Consider the following 18,405-nt stretch of genomic DNA (forward strand, 5'->3'; position numbering starts at 1 on the left):
GGGAATAAATTCTGATGCCTAGGAGGGACATTTCACATTCTAAGCACAGCACATATCAATGTATTCAGACCATGAATTTCAGAGCATCTCAAGTCCTTCCCAGATGGAGTCTGTTGAGGTCCACTCCCTTTGAGCATATCACACCACGATTCCACTGTTTCCTGAGGCCAAAGTATACTTTCCCCCATTGCTAGGAGTACTCGAGAGTAAGGATAAAAGGACTATAAAACAGCCTTTATTTCCTTAACTGATTCTATTTACTGGCCAGGATAAATATCCCAACACTTACTTACATTCGCAAGGTTGTATTTGTGGAAATTTTCTTAATTTCTGTGCCTTTATTTCCTTTGACATGAAGTAAAAATACATAACACGCATCTCCTCAGGTCTTAGGGAAAAATAAATGAATTAGTTAATGAATGAGGGTGGATCATTGATACAGATAAACTGTTTACAGCATAAGCCTACAACATATGGTGGTTGTTGCGGCTGCTGGAGTTGTGATCTATACCCCAGAGTTTAAGGGATCTCCTAGGATTCATATCACATAAATGAAAGCTGATCTGTCCAAGTGAGCACTGTTTTCAAGGCCGTACCTTTAGGTGTTATACAATTATTTCAATGCTAGTGATAATATTTTTGAGCCCTTTTTAGGGGATTCTTGTTTGAATCTAAGTAAAACAAAGTTTTAGGGAAGAGGAGGAACCCTTTCAAAACATTCTGTGGTTCTTAACATTTGTGCTGCTAGAGGTCCCACCCATATTCAAGACATTGTGATGTCAGTATCTTTACTGTTGCCTTCTTAATGAGAAGCAAGTGAACCGTCCGTTCATAAGTTACCTGACTGTGGTTATGTAAGTGGTAGAGGCAGAGTTGAGGATCAAATGCAGCGATGGCTAAATCTTATCTTGCTGTTTCTTTGTCAACTGTTGCTCAGGAAACCATGTCCGTCTTATTATTTGAGATTTCTTTTATGTTTGAAAAGGAATAGGGTCTCTCCATTTAGTTCCTCCAAAATTAAAACTCATCTCCAAATGACCCAGGCTGATTGCTCTAAGTGAAACTTAATATAGACTATTTCATTAACTCCAAAGATGATTTCAAATAAAAAAATTACCTTTGCCAGTGGAATTGTAATAGGCATATCGTCTTCAAGTCGACATTATGCAATTTTATGTATAAGCTACTGGATTTTTGCATTTCTGCTATCAATCATTCCTTTATAGTAAAAAGATGGCAGAGAACACTTGACATTGACACAGGGTCAATCAAAAGGAGGGACCTGGTCTTGATGCCTGGTCACCATCAAATTACAACAGAGGTCACATGACCTGACTGTGTGCTTATACTGTTTCTGCCTATGGAAGTAGCAATTTTTGATAACGATTTCAGGGTTATTAACAGTTGTTTTAGGGTAAACGTTTGAAAAGTTTTTCATCCCTCTTACTCTCTTCCTCACCCATCTCCCCTCTGCCCTCATGCTCCAGTGTTGGCCAGCCTCTGCTCTTCTCCTCTCTCTCTCTCTCTCTCTCTCTCTCTCTCTCTCTCTCTCTCTCCTCTCTCTGTTTCTGTCTCTCCCTCTCTCTGTCTCTATCTCTCTGTCTCTGTCCTTCTGTCTCTGTGTTTCTGTCTCTCTCTGTCTCTCTCTGTCTCTCTCTGTCTCTGTCTCTCTCTGTCTCTGTCTCTCTCTGTGTCTCTCTGTCTCTCTCTCTCTCTGTGTCTCTCTCTCTGTCTCTCTCTCTGTCTCTGTCTCTGTCTCTGTCTCTCTCTCTCTCTCTCTCTCTCTCTCTCTCTCTCTCCCTTTCTACTTCCTTCTCAATCCCCCTTCCCATGCCTGAAATAAACTTCATACTACAACAAAAAAGAAAAGATAGTTTTTCACAGCTGAGGGAGTGAGGCTGAACAATTAGGGTATTCGTTTCCCTTACAGGGGACTAAGGGTCAGTTCCCAGCCTCCAACAGGGTGATTTATAAGCATCTGTAACTTCAGTTTCAGGGCCACTGATGCTCTTCTCTGAACTCCATAAGCAGTAAGCATATACAAAGGTGCATATGCATGAATGCAGGAGAAACACTAACACATAAAATCAAATAAAGAAATAAAATTTTGAAAAGTAAAATAAAAATAAAATGCATTTTTTTTCATTGAGTCTAGTCTGTCATGGTCTCTAGTGTTAATCCCAGAAGGCAGTATGTGAGCACAGTTGGACAACCTGATTCCTACATTCCCCTTTTGGGAGTTCCCAATTCAGTCAGCTCCAGCCATTATCACACACATTCCATTTAGGTGTGCCCCTACCCCAAAGCAGGCTTCTTCTGTGTTTCCTCAGATAACATGGAAGGCTCAGAGAATAGCGGATGGTACATTACCTACTGTAGTGAGTTTAGGAAGGTTGTAGGCTGAGAGTGGTGTCTTCAATATCTCCGTATCAGTGAGAGCCAAAGGACACACAGCCTGGGTTTACAAAGGGAAGGTAAGTTTGCTTAAAGAGGGATAGTTGTTGAGCCTCAGAAGGGTCTATCTGTAGAACAAAAGGTTTAGGTAAAAAGTTTAAGCATCACAGAAGACTGGGGTTTCTACTTAGGAGCTTAAAAGATTCCCAACCTCTTCACAGCTCAGGATGAAGTCTCCATCAGGGCATGGTTGAGTTACTGGTACAGATTCCCACCGAGAAGAGAACCAAGGTTGCTAACAGAGTCTCAGGTGCTAGAGAGGGGCTTCCTCTAAAGCCTTGGGAGGGCCCCTGTAGAGGCTAGCCCTCTTTGTGAGGAAGGGATTTGCCAGGGAGAAAACAGGAAGCAGTTGGCCTTTCCTAACCATTCTTTTTGTTCATTCAACAGTAACTTTGAATGAATACCTCTTATGTACCTAGTGTTGTAATAGTCTTTTATAGGACAATCTTACTTTTCTTATCTAGCTATTAGAAGAGTTAGGCATTGTATAGATGGAAACAGACACGTAGAGTGTTTCATTTACTCAAGACAATAATATTCTAATTTCTGACTTAGAATGCCATGATTAATTCTTCCATGTTTAGTATGAAGTCATATCCACAGGGTGAGTTTATCCAGTGGGGAGGCAAAAGACACAGGGAAAGGGATTAGGTTGCCACACATCATTTCAGGTATACCTACAGTTCTGTCAGGCTTTGGTTTTATGCATATGGAATATAAGTGAGCATGCTTTTCCTTTCTATAGTGGACAAGCTAAAATGTAAGCAAGGCAATAAACAACATATAAATAAGAGTTACTGCCCCAGAAGTTGACATAACAGAAGACAAAAAGAATATTATAAAGGATTGAGTTTTATGATCCAGTACTGAGTCCCTTACAGTAGCTGCTAGTCGCATGTGATTGTTTGCATTAAAATAAAATTAAATTAAAATGCAATTTCTTAGCTGCTCTTGTTAGTGGTTATCATAATGGAGCACAGCTGTATGGAATATTTTCAGTGTAGAAGGTTCTGTTAGACAGAGCTGGTTTTATCCCAGGTGGAAAGGTGGTTAGAGCAAAGAGATCATTGGACAAATAGATCTCGAGTAATTATGGATGGCTTCTGTCAGCGAGTGGTAACGGAGCTGTACCAATTAACTAAGAACAATATGTGTATCTTTGGGGAAGTGGGCAACAGACTGATTTAAACAGAGCAGATATATAAGCAAGATGTTAGCATGAAGGATGAGAGAGACGACCACAGTGGAATTAGATCAAGAGAAGTGCTTAAGGGATGGTTGTCTGGTTTTCTAAGTAAATTTTGGCTAAAGATACAATGGTCTCTTTTTCTATGGCCAAGTCTGGGTTCCTGCTTTACACAGTGAGGATGGTGATTGCTCTTCTTGTAGTAGCTGCTTCTGTTTTGTGAGTGCTCCCACTGTGCCTGAGAGCCACTCAGTTCCAAGCCCACGTCAGTGCATCCCTAGAATGGGATCAAAGCATCTGCTAGGCATCCGTCCTGCAATCTCAGCTGCTACATGGAGAAGTAGAGGGGGAATGGGCTCAGAGATACTGGGCTGGCCTATGCCTGGTCTGGCATGCACACTGACCCTAAGGCTTGTTGGGAAGGCAGAGTTTCCACTTGGCTTCCTGAGTGGCAGAGTTTCAGAAAAGGGCTAGAGAGACAGCTTAGCATTTAAGAGCACAAAGTGTTCTTACAGAGGAGCTGGTATTATTTCCTAGCACCCATGCTGTGCAGCTCACAAGCACATGCAACTCCAGCTTCAGGGGATCCAATGCCTTCCCAGGCACTGCACCCATGTGAGCTTTCACATGCGTGTGCTTACATGTACCCACATATGCATGCACGTGTGTGCGCATACATGCACTTAACAATAAAAGAAATCTTTTTCTTTAATTTTTATTTTTAAGTTTCAGAACGTTCTTGCAGGGCAGAGTCCACCTTCCGATGAAGTAGTAACCCTTGGGACTGCGCTAATGTTCAACGCAAATCAGCAGTCTTAATCACCACTATATGCCGGGAGCAGCTTTGTGCAATGTCTGGCAAGTCATTCACCTTCTATGTGTCTTTACAGCCCAGAGCTGAGCGGATTGGATCCTTGGATTCATGCTGCAAACTACCCTTCCCATGGACACACACACACACACACACACACACACACACACACACACACACTACACATCACATACTTTTCAGTTTCTGATCTGTTCTTGCCATTACTCCTTCTGAAACTGAGGCTTTTCCTTGAGGGGGTGGGGGTAGGGTGGGTGTTGGACCATATGCATATTGTTGGAAATGGACAGATTTCCCCCCCATAAACAGGTAGACATTAACTGGTTTTATAATCAAGCACCACACAGGGGTAAATTATGTCTTGACGTGAACCGCCTGTGTGCGAGCCGAATCTGGCAGCACACTTCCCTGAGGCAAATCAGTCTTTCTGGTGTACTCCGTTCGACTCTCACAATTCATCAGCTCCCACCTTTTCCCAGGAAGCTGGAACATAGGCTGTTTGTTTGTTTGTTTAAATCCTGCAGACTCATGAGCTGGGAGGAAGGCTGGACAGTGTAAAAAGAGTTTAATATGCACTTAGCAGAAATTAATGAAGAAGCCCACAGCTTGGAGGCAGCCAGTTTCAGCCAGTGTTGTTAAATATTAATGAGGTGCTTCTGCTCCGTGGGGCAGAGCAGCACGCTGGATGCACCTTTTTTTAATTACTGCAGCGCTAACAGGTAGCACAGCTGAGCAGAATCGCTGAAGATGGCTACATTCCGCCAAGAACCTTGAAAACCTTCCTACCCTCCACATGGCTGCTTCGGAGAAGCATCCTTCCCTCGCAGATTCCCAATATTTTCTAGGGTCAGCAGGACCGGTCAGCAGGTTCATCTTATAAAGGCATAGGGGAGTTTTCTAGACGTAGTCTGCACACACCGCAGCCCAATGTTTCCATGCATAAATAATGCTTGAAGTTCAACGTTCAGTGGTGTGCCGACAAATGTTTAACTCTATGGGAACGAACACTGAATGCTGCATAGATTCCCACAATGGCCGATTTCAACATTGTACTAATGAATGAAGAACTGAGCAGACATGGCCAGTAGCTCCACTTTGTATAATATCCCTACTAAGCACATACTTGGATATAAAAGATCCTGAGAACATAAACAAAACAAGATTCATATGTAACTTAGCATATGTTGCATATGTAAAAACATATATACAATATTATAGTTACATGATGCTAAAATGCAATGAAGCAGTAGATTAGTTTGGTGTATTTATTGGCTTTCAAATATAATCTATGTGAATGAAATGTCATATAGTTTAAATCTTAATAACTTTAACAATTAATAATCTTAATAACTTTAAGTTTAATTCCCTTGCAAAATTCCCACAATTTTCAGATTTAGATCCCATGGACATTGCAAGCTGCACTAAGTCCAGATGAACTAGGTGCCAGCTGCTCTCTACTCATGGTTCGTACACTTGCCAAAGGCTTCGCCTGGCAAAATCGTCTTTCCTTTTCCTTTCTTCCAGCTTCATTGAACCATGTTTGTATCAAACCTGCCTTTGGTTCTGCCTTTCCACTGATTGGCAACTCTGCTCACACCCATCCCACTCATCTCTTGAGCATTTGGGGACACTTTCTGCAGTAAACTCACCTGTGTCTTGGACAAGAAGACTTTCTTCTTGCAGAAATAGACACAATTCAATGGGGGTAATTAGAGGGATCGTGTTTTAATGCACCTATGACATCATTTTACTCAATAGCACTTATGATAGATGATTTAATTGTTGAGAACCAGTGAAATTATAATTTCCTTTTCAGCGCCAACATATGATAGCCCCCCCAAATTGCATGCAGTAAACTAGTAATAGGCTCATTTCACCTAGATTTTAGAGAAGAATAAGGAAGAAACCACAAAACACAGAAAAAAAGAGTAGTGATTCATGCCCATGACATTGTACTGAAGGAAGAAAGGAAGGAAGGAAGGGAGGAAGGAAGGAAAGAAGGAAGGAAGGAAGGAAGGAAGGAAGGAAGGAAGGAAGGAAGGAGGAAGAGGGCTAAAAGTGTACCTAGATGTAGGGTGGGATTACTATGTGGATAGTGAGGTACGTTATGCCATTAATCAGTCAATACTTCTTTATTCTGTGTTTGGTTGGAATATGAGATGTATCCTCAGAGGAATGAAGAAAAGAATTGAGGCCAGGCCTTGCCACATTTGTTTGATGGGTCATAGCACACCGTGCACAATAAAGGAAACATCACTGTGTTTGTAGACCTGTTTTCCTTCCATACCTGTCGTGCATTCACTAGGATAACTTACCAGTGTTCTCAATGGACTTTCACAAACCCATTAGTTCATGGACAATGTAAGAAGAAAACAGAGGATACATCAGTGCAAGAAGAGAGTGATTTGCCCTCTTCCCTGCTTCCTTGACGCTCAGTGGGTTGATAGCAGACACTGAGGTTGTGCTGTCTGGGTTTCAGTGATCCTCTTTATGTGGAAATAGGAAGAGTGGACCAAGAGAGGGTGCTCTCCATGATCACCAGCGCTGGCTGGTTCTAAGAATTTAATCTCCTTCACTTACGTTATTACTCTTATATTTTGACATTTACCCATCTGAAAACCTTATAAAACTCAAAGAAGGAGGGGCATGCTATTTGGCCTCAGGTACTGCGGCTGTGGTCCTGTAGGAGCATGGAAAAGAACTCTAGGTTTGTTTCATGTTTAAGGTTGTATAGACTATCTAAACAAAAGAAGTCTGAATCCCTGTGGGAATACATGTGAATACAAACACACACCAGCTCAAAAGAAGTTGAATTTAAAGTAAAAATGAATATGAATTCTGTGAAATCAATTTTCAGACAGTACATAGTACATATTGAACCATTACACAGAAATGCATTGTGACCTTTAAAGACATCTTCTTGGTTGCCATTTACGTATTTAATCAATTTTGTGATTCAAGGTATGTTTTTTAAATGTATAGTGTCCCCTCCCCTCAGCTCTCACCTCCGAGCTGTTGAACCTGTCATGTATTTGAATTCATGTATGTTCTAGTCTGAAATTTTTTTAATACCTATTTTTCTCTCCAGACTGTAATTCTAAATGATGAGACCATTTCTAAAAGTACTTTTTTTTTTTTAATGCAAGGTTATTTGCCTGACTGGGACTAATTAAAACAATGAGTTATGACTTTGGGAGGAAGTGGGACCTATGTATATTTATGGATGTCTTTGGGTGTTTTAACATTTAACATACATCATTCTACCATGTTTATTTTTTTGATAGTGACTATGGCTATGAGAGACATGGAGAGAGCCAGTGTGTCCCAGCTTTCTGGTACAACCCAGCTTCCCCTTCAAAGGACTGCAGCCTTGGTCAAAGCTACCTTAACAGCACTGGGTAAGCCCAATGCATGAAGGAACTCCACTCTTTATTGTTCATTCACAACTCATTGCTGTCCATTCACAACTCATTGCTGTCCATTCACAACTCATTGCTGTCCATTCACAGCTCATTGCTGTCCATTCACAGCTCATTGCTGTCCATTCACAACTCATTGCTGTCCATTCACAACTCATTGCTGTCTGTTCACAACTCAATGCTCTCCATTCACAATGATGAAACGAAAGGGAGTGTACCCCCATTGAAAAAGATGAGTATAGATTGGATACGTTTGTATCAAGAGGCTTTTGAGGGAGACTGAGGAAATGTTTAGCCAATGATAGCTTGCTTAGAAACTATCAGAAGAAATCATCAGGCGGAAATATCATTTACAATTGATCTCTAGAAAATTATAATTGTTTAGTTAAAACCTTCATTGCCTGCCTTACTTTTCCAGTTTCAACTGAAGTAAATTGATTTAAATAGTGTGTAGATATTACAGCACACTCCCTAGTGGGAGATCAATGGACATTCTCAACTCACTAACACTTGACACATCAAATAGAATGCACAGGCCCCATCCTAGCCACTTCTGGAAGAAGAAGACAAGGCCATTTAGGACACTTTCTGTAATTATTTAGGTGACTGTTATTTCTCACTGCCCACCCAGTTACCCTCAGACACTTGGCAGAGGTCATTCTTGGGATGAGTTGTTTCATCTTTTGTTTTGTTTTTTCTTCTTTTTTATTAATTACTTATTTTATTCATTTACATTTCAAATGTTGTCCCCCTTCCCAGTCTTCCCTCTGCAAACCCCCATCCCATCCCCCTTCCCATTTCCTTCTATAGAGGTGACCCCACTCCTGCCTTTCCCTTCTAACATCGCTTTACACTGGGGTATCATGCCTCCACAGAACTAAGGGTCACTCCTCCCATTAATGACAGATAAGGTCATATGTAGCTGGAGCCATGGAGCCCTCCATGTATACTCTTTGGTTGGTGGTTTAGTCCCTGGGAGCTCTGAGGGGTTTGGTTAGTTTATATTGTTGTTCTTCCTATAGGGCTACAACCCTTCAGCTCCTTCAGTCCTTCCCCTCATTCTTCCACTGTGTCCCAGGACTTAGTCTGATGGTTGGCTGTGAGTATGTGCATCTGTCTTAGTCAAGTGGTGGTGAAATCTCTCAGAGGACAGACATGCTAGGCTCCTGTTTGGAAGCACTTCTCGGCATCAGCAATAGTGTCAGGATTTGGTGTCTGCAGATGTCTAGGATGAATTGCAAGGTGGAGCAGTATCTGGATGGCCTTTCTTTCAGTCTCTGCTCCTTTTTTTCCCCTGTGTTTCCTTTAGGCAAGAACAATTCTGGGTTAAAAAAAATTTGAGATGGGTGGGTGGCCCCATCCCTCAACTGGGGTCACACCTATTTACAGGTTCTAGCGCCCCTCTATTGGGTATTTCAGCTAATAGCATCCCTGTTGGGTCCTGAGAGCCTCTTGCTTCCCTGGCATCTAGGACTTTCTAATGTTTCCCCACCCCATGCCCCAACTACTGCTACATATTTCTAGTCATTCTTTTGGCTCTCTGGACTTCCCTCTTGTTTCTTCCCATACCTGATCCTGTCCCCCTTTCTCCCCTCCCCACTCCCTTCCAGGTCCCTTCTACCACTATCTCCCCCACCCATGATTATTTTGTTCCCCTTTCTAAGCAGGATTGAAGCACTCACACTTTGGTCTTCCCTCTTGTTAAGCTCATATGATCTGTGAGTTGTAATGTGGACATTCTGAGATTTTGGCTAATATCCACTTATAAGTGAGTACATACCATGTGTGTCCTTTTGGGTCTGAGTTACCTCACTCAGGATGATATTTTCTGGTTCCATCCATTTGCCGGCAAAATTCATGAAGTCACTGTTTTTAATAGCTGTGCAATATTCCATTGTGTAAATGTGTAAACGCCTTCATAGCACACCTAATTCCAATACTTCTCAAACTATTCCACAAAATAGAAACGGAAGGAACACTACCTGTTAACTCAATGAAGCCACAGTTACACTGACACTTAAACCACACAGAGACCTAGCAAAGAAAGAGAACTTCAGACCAGTTTTGCTTATGAATATCAGTGCAAAAATACTAAACAAAATTCTCACAGTTTCCAAGAACTCATCAAAACAATAAATTCACCAAGATCAAGTAGGCTTTATCCTAGGGATGCAGGGATGGTTCAATATACAGAAATCCATCAACATAATCCACTATATGAACAAACTCAAAGAAAAAAATCATAATTATTTTTTCTTTTCTTCTTCGATGACTCAGGAAAGATCTGTAGAGTGGGTAAGGGGACCATGACACCCTTATTGTGTTTTGAGGGGTCTCATGGTTACCTGAGGTTCTGTGAGTCAGCTTCTGATTTGGGACATTTGGAGTGAAGCTCATTTCTTCATTTGTAACAATTTCCCACAGGGTATGGAGAGGGTGCAGGTGTTCCAGACCACGTTCAGAGAAGCAAGACCCTGAGTGCTCTGGGCTCCACTCTCATGTCTGCCTGTGTTTCTTCTACCTTATTAGCCAAGTTGTCCAGATCTAGGACTTATCACATAAGTACATGGTATCTAGAGCTCGATCTACTTTTAAGCAACATAGGTATGCAAACAGCAAATAGCTAACCAAGTCTGAAAAAGATAAAAAAAATCTATTCACTTTTTTTCTTTGAAAGATTTCCTATAAGTATCTATAGACACCTCCAGATTTCCCAACTTTGGCCTATATTAGACATTACCAACATGTTTTTTTTCTTGGTAGCCATAAAGAAAGGAAATGGTTGACATGAATTGTGCCTTATGATACAGTAGTTCTAAGATGTTGGTCATGACTGAAAACTATCTTGTAGGTAAAAATAACCCAGAAAGATTAACATAGAATGATTTGATTTAACTAAATCAGCGAAGATCCAAAGGACTGCAGTTCTGTGTATATAATATATACATAAGTGTAATATAAAGTGTATAATTGTAGCCTTCTCATATTAAAGCAATTGAAAGGTGAGCATAATTTTAACATTGCACTTTGTTTAATGTGATATAACATAGCTATTGTTATTTCATCATGCTATATTAACTACATCTCAAGCCTTGATAGCCACATTTGAAGAGCAGCTGCCACACTGGATAGCAATGATACGGGCATATTTCAGCAGACAGTTGATGACGATGTGTTATAATTTCATTTGAGCGAGGAGCTCTCTACAACATTTGATTTGCATCACCATGTGATCTCAGAAGAAGGAATAAAGGGTGGGGTGTGATCCAGTTGGGAGGCAGCGTTAAGAAAGAAAAGTCAGATATAATGGAGGACTGGTATCATCTAGACTTTTGTGGTTTTGGGTTTTTCAGAAAAAGACATCGTGGGTCAATTGATTTTTCTTGACACAGGGTGAAGGAAGACGAGACTTGATGGTGGTGGTGGTGATGGTGGTGGTAGTGCAGAGAGTGGTAATACTGGGATATTTTTTATGTGTTCTTCTTAGAACATCAGTTTTAGTGATGATGCACAGATCATGGACCTTTTGGAAGTAATAACTGTGTGGCAGGTTAGAGGTCAAGGCAGTTTTGCTGAGATGTTGCTGAACATTCGATACCATTACCATAGACGTTGCCAGTGTTTTGCAAGGAGGTTTCCCAGGAACATCCCTTTAGTAAAGCTGTCTTACTTTAGCAGAGTCGAATAGGAGTTTAAAAACTGTGCTTCTGTACGGGATCACTCTCATACAAGCAAAGTATAGGGGGGACGGCAGATGTGGGATGGTGGACTGGAGAAGGGGTAACTGGAAGTGTGATATTATGGATTGGGGGTTGGTGGAGGGGGTAACCAGGAGGTGGAATATCATTTGATATGTTAATGAATGGAATGATTAATAATAATAAAAATTAAGAAAAAACTGTGCTTGTAATGTGATGTGTGTGTTAAGGAGGAAATGATGTTTTAGAAAACAGAGAAAATGTGTTATAAAGTAGCCCAGTAACTCCAGGGTAAAAGTTATGATTTTTTAATTTTTATTTTTGCTAGACATTCCATTAATGACATCTTGGTATGGAGAGAAGGTAGGGAGAAACTGTCTGATTATTGGGAGTTAAAAGTTTGATGTTCTAACTGCTTCCTGGTACAGAGAAAGTTGGAGGCAGCCTTGGGGAAATAGAACAGACCCTTGCTGACAGACAGAAGTACACTTACTTGCTTTTTCTCTGCTTCTCTAGTCCAGTGCTCACCTCCTTCTCTGTTGTGTGTGAGTCAGACATTGATTTTTCTGGGCTGGTTTAGACACTGATCAGATCCCTGGTGAACTAGGTGGGATCAATAATAATGTTTAAGGAGCTAGCCTTCCTGAGATGTGGGGATAGCAGCTCCCGAGCACTGTTTGTCTTTGTGGAGACTTGCCTTTTATGAGCAACTGTGAGAAGTATTTTTGCTTGCATCTTTTCTCGTGCCCTACCTTCCTAATACACATACATACACACACACACACACACTCATGTACACACTCGTGCATACATACATACATACACACACAGCATGATTATACACACACATACACACACACACACATATATACACATGCATAAACACACACAATGCACATACACATGTGTATATACACATACACACATGTATAAACACACATACAATAAACATACACACAAATACATACATATATACACATACATATACACACCCATACATTCATGTGAATACACACACATATAAACACACATGCACACATGAATACACACATACATATACATATATACACATACACACATACACATACATATACACATCCATGCATACATGTGAATACACACACAGGCATATGCATACATATACATATACATATACACATACATACACACATATATATATGTATATATGTACACACACATAAACACATACACACATGCATAAACAACACACATCCACACGTTTGTGCACATGTACATATACATAGATACACTCATACATATATACACCCATGCATACATGTATAAATACACATGTACACTCAAGCATGTCCATACACGTGTACACACATGTGCACACATGCATAAACACACATACACATATATGCTTATACCCACATGTGTGGGCACATACATATACATACATACACATACATATTCACATTATATACTAGACCATTGTCAAAACTTTTTTTGTCGAATCTCTTTTAGGTACCGAAGGATTGTATCCAACAACTGCACTGATGGCTTAAGGGATAAATATTCTGCCAAGACTCAGTTATGTCCTGGAAAAGCTCCTCGGGGCCTCCATGTGGTGACCACTGATGGGCGCCTGGTGGCAGAACAGGGACATAACGCAACCTTCATCATTCTAATGGAGGAGGTAGGTGATCACGTGGGTGTCTGCAGTCAGAATCCACATGCTGACAATTCATGATCTCAGGAGAAGAAGGAAACAGAAATCTAATATTCTCACAAGCTGCCCGGCTGCCACACTGATGTAAGAGTGAGAAAGGAAGAGGAAGAGAGTGATACGTGCACAGACACCCCTCTAGTCATCTGTAAGGAAGACCCAGTCCACAGCGCCTCTGCAAGAGACTGCTTGCGTGGTCACTCATTCTCCCTCTCCCTCTACCCTTCCCTCTTCTCTATACCCTCTCCCTCCTTCCCTTCCATATATTTTATGTTTTACCTTGAACTCGGGACCTTGGCTCTGAGCCAGAACCTTGGGTTTTTTGAGACAGTGTCTCCCTGCCTCTTTTGACTCACTCAGTGCGGACCATGTTGCATTCAAACTTGTGTTCCATAAGCTTCTACGACTTTCATACCGGGATTGTCACTTGTGCCATTATGACCTACCTGGATATTCTTATGGGTTCTCCTTAGTTATTTATTGCCATAAGGATATAACCTGTGAATTATGAATGGTGGAGAGGACACTCAAATCATAGCTATTGGTTTTTAGAGCCTCTCTGGCTTTATTCTAACTCTTACCCTCACTAATTAGAAAAGTCCACAAGCCTTTAAAGAGTCTTGAACCTATGAATATGAGTTCAGGGAAGATGACTGGAATAATTTTTAAGTTAACTTTGTACAGAACACAGACAGTGCGTATTGCTTTTCAGTCAGCAACCGACTTCCTTAACTCATCGTTTAGTACCTTTTGCAATCCAGACAGTCAAACTTGAGTGTCTGCTATCACTCCGGTCCACTCATCTGCTTCTTGCTCCCTGTGTGAGATGTTTCTTTTTTCCAAACCAGGACTTGCCTAGCACTCTTTGCTGGACTGGTGGAACTGGAAAGCTTGCTTGATTGACAATGCCCTCTAAATGTATATGCAAATTGCTCCAGGCTCTTGAGATCTGGGAAAGGGAGCAAAGCAAGCAGGAGGTTTTTTTCTCACTAGTCTGAACACCTCAGAACCTTTAAAGTCCAAACTATACTGCAAAGACAGGTGCAGGCTTCTTATCCTGACCTGGCAGATACCTCAGCCTTCACTCACACTGATGCTTGCATTAGAGGACTTTAAGATTCACAGAGGAGGTCATTATCACATTTCCACTAGAGAGTTTTCAGGACCAGAGCTATAAAAACTTTCTCAAATGGATGTGAAGAGCCACGATCTTATCCATTTCAATTGCCTGCAGTTCATTTCCACTTTCATTTACATTTGTAAACTCAAGGGTAGTTGATGTCCTGAGAGGGTCAAGAGAGCATCCATCAGTATTCCATTCACATCCTCATGGCCATGGCAGGAGAGGTGCAAAGAGAAGATATGGCCAGCACACAATTTCAGGCCACAATCTTTTGATTTGTACATTAGTCAGATGTTTTTCTAGGAAAGATTTTTGGCTCGCAGATTCAGAAAGTTTAGCCCATGGTCTGTTTGCCACATATTCATAAACAGGTTTTTTTTTAAACCTTCTTCATTCTGGACCATTATTTTATGGTTTGCATCATACATTTACCATAAATGTTGATGCAGTGTGGGGGTGTATAATAATCATGGGGGTTAACTTTAAACTTGAGAGGCCACCCGTCAGCTTGAGGTAGGACTGTATTCAGCTGAGCCACTGGATATCATGTCAGAGGCAATCTCAGAGGTGTGCTTGGACTTCCAAGGGCAGAGACATCTGTGGGCTGAATCACTTAGAAAGAGATCATGACTTAAGAGGGTTTCAGGAAATCCTAGGCAAGAACAAGAAAGTAATTTTAGATAGCATGCAGTATCCATCCATAGAATGGAAATGATGAGCTACCTCCTGTTTTTATTTTTGAAGATGGTGTTTAATACATGGTAAGTGACTAAAACATTTCTTAAATTTAATAACAGATATACAAAAGTAAGATTAATGAAAATTATGGTCCGGTAATTAAAGATATTGAAAGGAGGCTGTCGAGATTCAAAACTTGGTTCTTTCCGCTGCTAGCCATATGGCTTTAATGTAGTATTTTGTGTGTGTATTTTACCTCTACTTTAAAAGTGTGGACAGTAACACTTTCCAGTACTAAAACCTTCATTATATTTCTCTAGATGTTCATAAATACACATGTGTCCAGAAGAAATGGATACAGCACTCAAATCAAAGCTTTCTACAATATAACGTTGAAGGGATTAACTGCTTGACTTGCTGAAATTATATAGCGATAAAGCAATAGCTTTGTCTGATTGCTGTAATTATCATGCCACAGAAGAATTAAGCCATGCTTGTGAGGGGTCAGGCCTGTGTGGTCTTCCCTTTCTAGAATATTGTAGTCCCCGCCTTATCACTATTGCCAGAGTCATACCAAATCAAACAGCCCAAGCTTGGGCCCTCAGGTCCCCAGCCCTTGCCCACACTTCTTCATAGAAATTATCTTTTGCTAAAGAGACAGCACTGGGACATTTCAGGGTGATGTTGACACTTTGAGAATTAGTATCAGATAAAAGTCAATCAGAAGCTTGTGGAGGAGACCAGACCAATTTCTGTTCCCTTGCAGGGTGACCTCCAAAGGACAAACATCCAGCTTGACTTTGGGGATGGGGTTGCTGTGTCCTATGCCAACTTCAGCCCCATTGAGGATGGCATCAGGCATGTGTATAAGAGCGCGGGGATCTTCCAGGTGACAGCCTATGCAGAGAACAACCTTGGCTCTGACACAGCTTTCCTCTTCCTTCACGTGGTTTGTAAGTAGCAATGAGTGGCTCCCCCTTCCTTCCCCTTTTTATCCCAGTCGGCAACTCCATCTATCCAGACCTCACCTTCTAGAGTTCAGAGCAAAAACAAGGTTCACTTTGGCTCCTAAAATCATCTACGTCAAAATGCCGAAACGCATGTTCAATTATAATTCAACTTCACCACGCAGAAATAGATTACTTCTATTAAAGGTGTAGGTAACCTTGCCAAAGCTTTTCGCTTTGTAACTCCATTCTGAAAGGCTGATGCATATAAGTGTGTGCACGTAGACTCGGGTGTAGATAAAATGTCTTCCCCCCTTTGCTTTAGAGATTACCGGAAAATAAATAAAAATGGAAGCCATCTAGTTGATGGTCCTAGGTTCATTCTTGAATGAAAAATGCGTAAATCCAGCTGAACGTTTGGCTCGTTTTGGAAGAGCCCAAGGAAGATTTAAAAAGCACATGTTTCAGTTGCTTTCAAGAATGGTGTATGTTTAAAATAAATAAAATCTTCGTATATCCAAGGTTACTTCAAGTCCATGATATTATAAATAACAATTTTGTGTTGTGCTATCGCTAGTTTCGATGACGCTGGCTGATGATTGGTGGGAAGAGTCACTAAGATCCCAGGCTGTTTTGTTTGTGCTGGATGCTTTTGGTGTTTGACCTGCCCTGAACTTTGAATCATGCTAACTGAAACATAACTACCATTTCTGGACTATGGGCTAAGCGGGGTTTATGTGGGCACTCAACACACCTCATCAGCAAAATCTGTGGGTTGAAAGTCGTCTATGGTTTTTATTGAAGCAGAAGCCTTTCCCTTATTTGTGAGGAAAGTATTTCAAGATTCAAAGGATTCTTAAGACCGCAAGTTGTACCAAACCCAAATAAGCCATTTGTTCTCTAATGCTAATTTGCCCAAGTGTGTGTGTGTGTGTGTGTGTGTGTGTGTGTGTGTGTGTGTGTGTACACAGATAAACTGAATGAATGCTTCAGGTCAGCCACAGCACAGCACATAATCATAATAATCAGAACAATATGCTACTGAAAACATGAGTTTTTGTTTACTTTTGGGTTTTCCATTTAAGAATTTCAGTCTATAAATGGTTATGAGTAACAGAAATTTTACCAAGTGAAAATGGATCAGCAGGGACTGCTGTGTACCCCATAATGTCTTTCTAGTAATATGTCACATAAAATGAAAATTACATGTTTTGAAAGAGTTGAGGTGAATAAGAAAAACTCCATTCCTGTTAATAACCTAGTGACTGGGTAAAATCGTGCATGGAAATAGCACATTCTTAAGGAGCTCCTGGCAAACTGTGCTATTTTGTCCTCTAGTAAAAAGAACATATAATACAGATATATAGGAAGAAACATGGACTATAGTTAGATGATGTCCCTACCATGCCAATCTGTAAAACATAACCTTCAGATTAATTCCAACTTTAAAGTGGCTTAAGTCTAGGCACTACCTGGCCTCACAGGCTTCTGATACCAATAAAAACAAACTACACAGGAAACAACCAACCCCTTACTAAGCCTTTCAGGAAATGCTGATCAAGTTCTTAATGTGTGTCAGGGAATCCACCAGGCACTTAGAGAGTCATCAATGCAAGTGGGCTCCTGCCCATGTGTTATTTTCATCCTGTTGACAAAGGAGATTTACTTTAAGAGATGAGTCACACAGAGTGATGAGGATCCACGTGTAGCCACTGCAGTCTCTCTCTGCCAGCAACACTGGATTAGGAGCCCATATGAGCGATATGCAGCCCATTCATGGGCACAGGCTTCAGAGTCTTTGGACTCTGATCCTAACCGTTTTGAATGTCTAATATTGTCTGGTCTCCTTAGCACTTACATAATTGAACTCCTCGTCTTTTCTCTTAGATTACGAGGAAGCTATGGGAATCAAACTGGATGATGCACACACTAGGGCCACCCGAGAGCACTCCTAGGTATGGCGAGTCACTAGGATGGGGTGTAGAGGTTAGCACATGACTTCGTCCTTGGCTATTGTTTCTTCCAGAGAAGATGTCCAAAGTAAACCCAGCAAATGGAAAGGCTTGAGTTAGAGAGGTGAGGCAGTCAGTAAGGTGTCTGCCAGGCAGATATTAGGACCTGAGTTTGGATTCCCAGAACCCTTATAACGCCTGTGGCTATAGTATACATCTGTAATCTTAGCAAAGAACACACATGATGTCAAAACTCTAGGCTTCACTCACATGGGTACATATAACTGCATGTCACATGCATAGACATACAAACACATACATAAAACATGTGCATATGCATGCACATGTACACATGCACAAGAGAGAGAAAGAGAGAGAGAGAGAGAGAGAGAGAGAGAGAGAGAGAGAGAGAGAGAGAGAGAGAGAGAG

The 18,405-nt window shown here is 41.1% G+C and overlaps 1 protein-coding gene across 1 annotated transcript in view; it reads left to right on the plus strand.

Moving 5' to 3' along the window:
* Positions 1-18,405, plus strand: part of Sorcs3 (sortilin related VPS10 domain containing receptor 3) — a 617,283-nt gene that overhangs the window by 564,457 nt on the left and 34,421 nt on the right. The window contains 3 exon segments of the mRNA XM_032892177.1: positions 7,754-7,867; positions 13,075-13,246; positions 15,844-16,030. Of these exon segments, the coding sequence (XP_032748068.1) occupies positions 7,754-7,867; positions 13,075-13,246; positions 15,844-16,030 (473 nt within the window).

Source organism: Rattus rattus, chromosome 2 (assembly GCF_011064425.1).
Source record: "Rattus rattus isolate New Zealand chromosome 2, Rrattus_CSIRO_v1, whole genome shotgun sequence".
Taxonomy (NCBI): domain Eukaryota; kingdom Metazoa; phylum Chordata; class Mammalia; order Rodentia; family Muridae; genus Rattus; species Rattus rattus.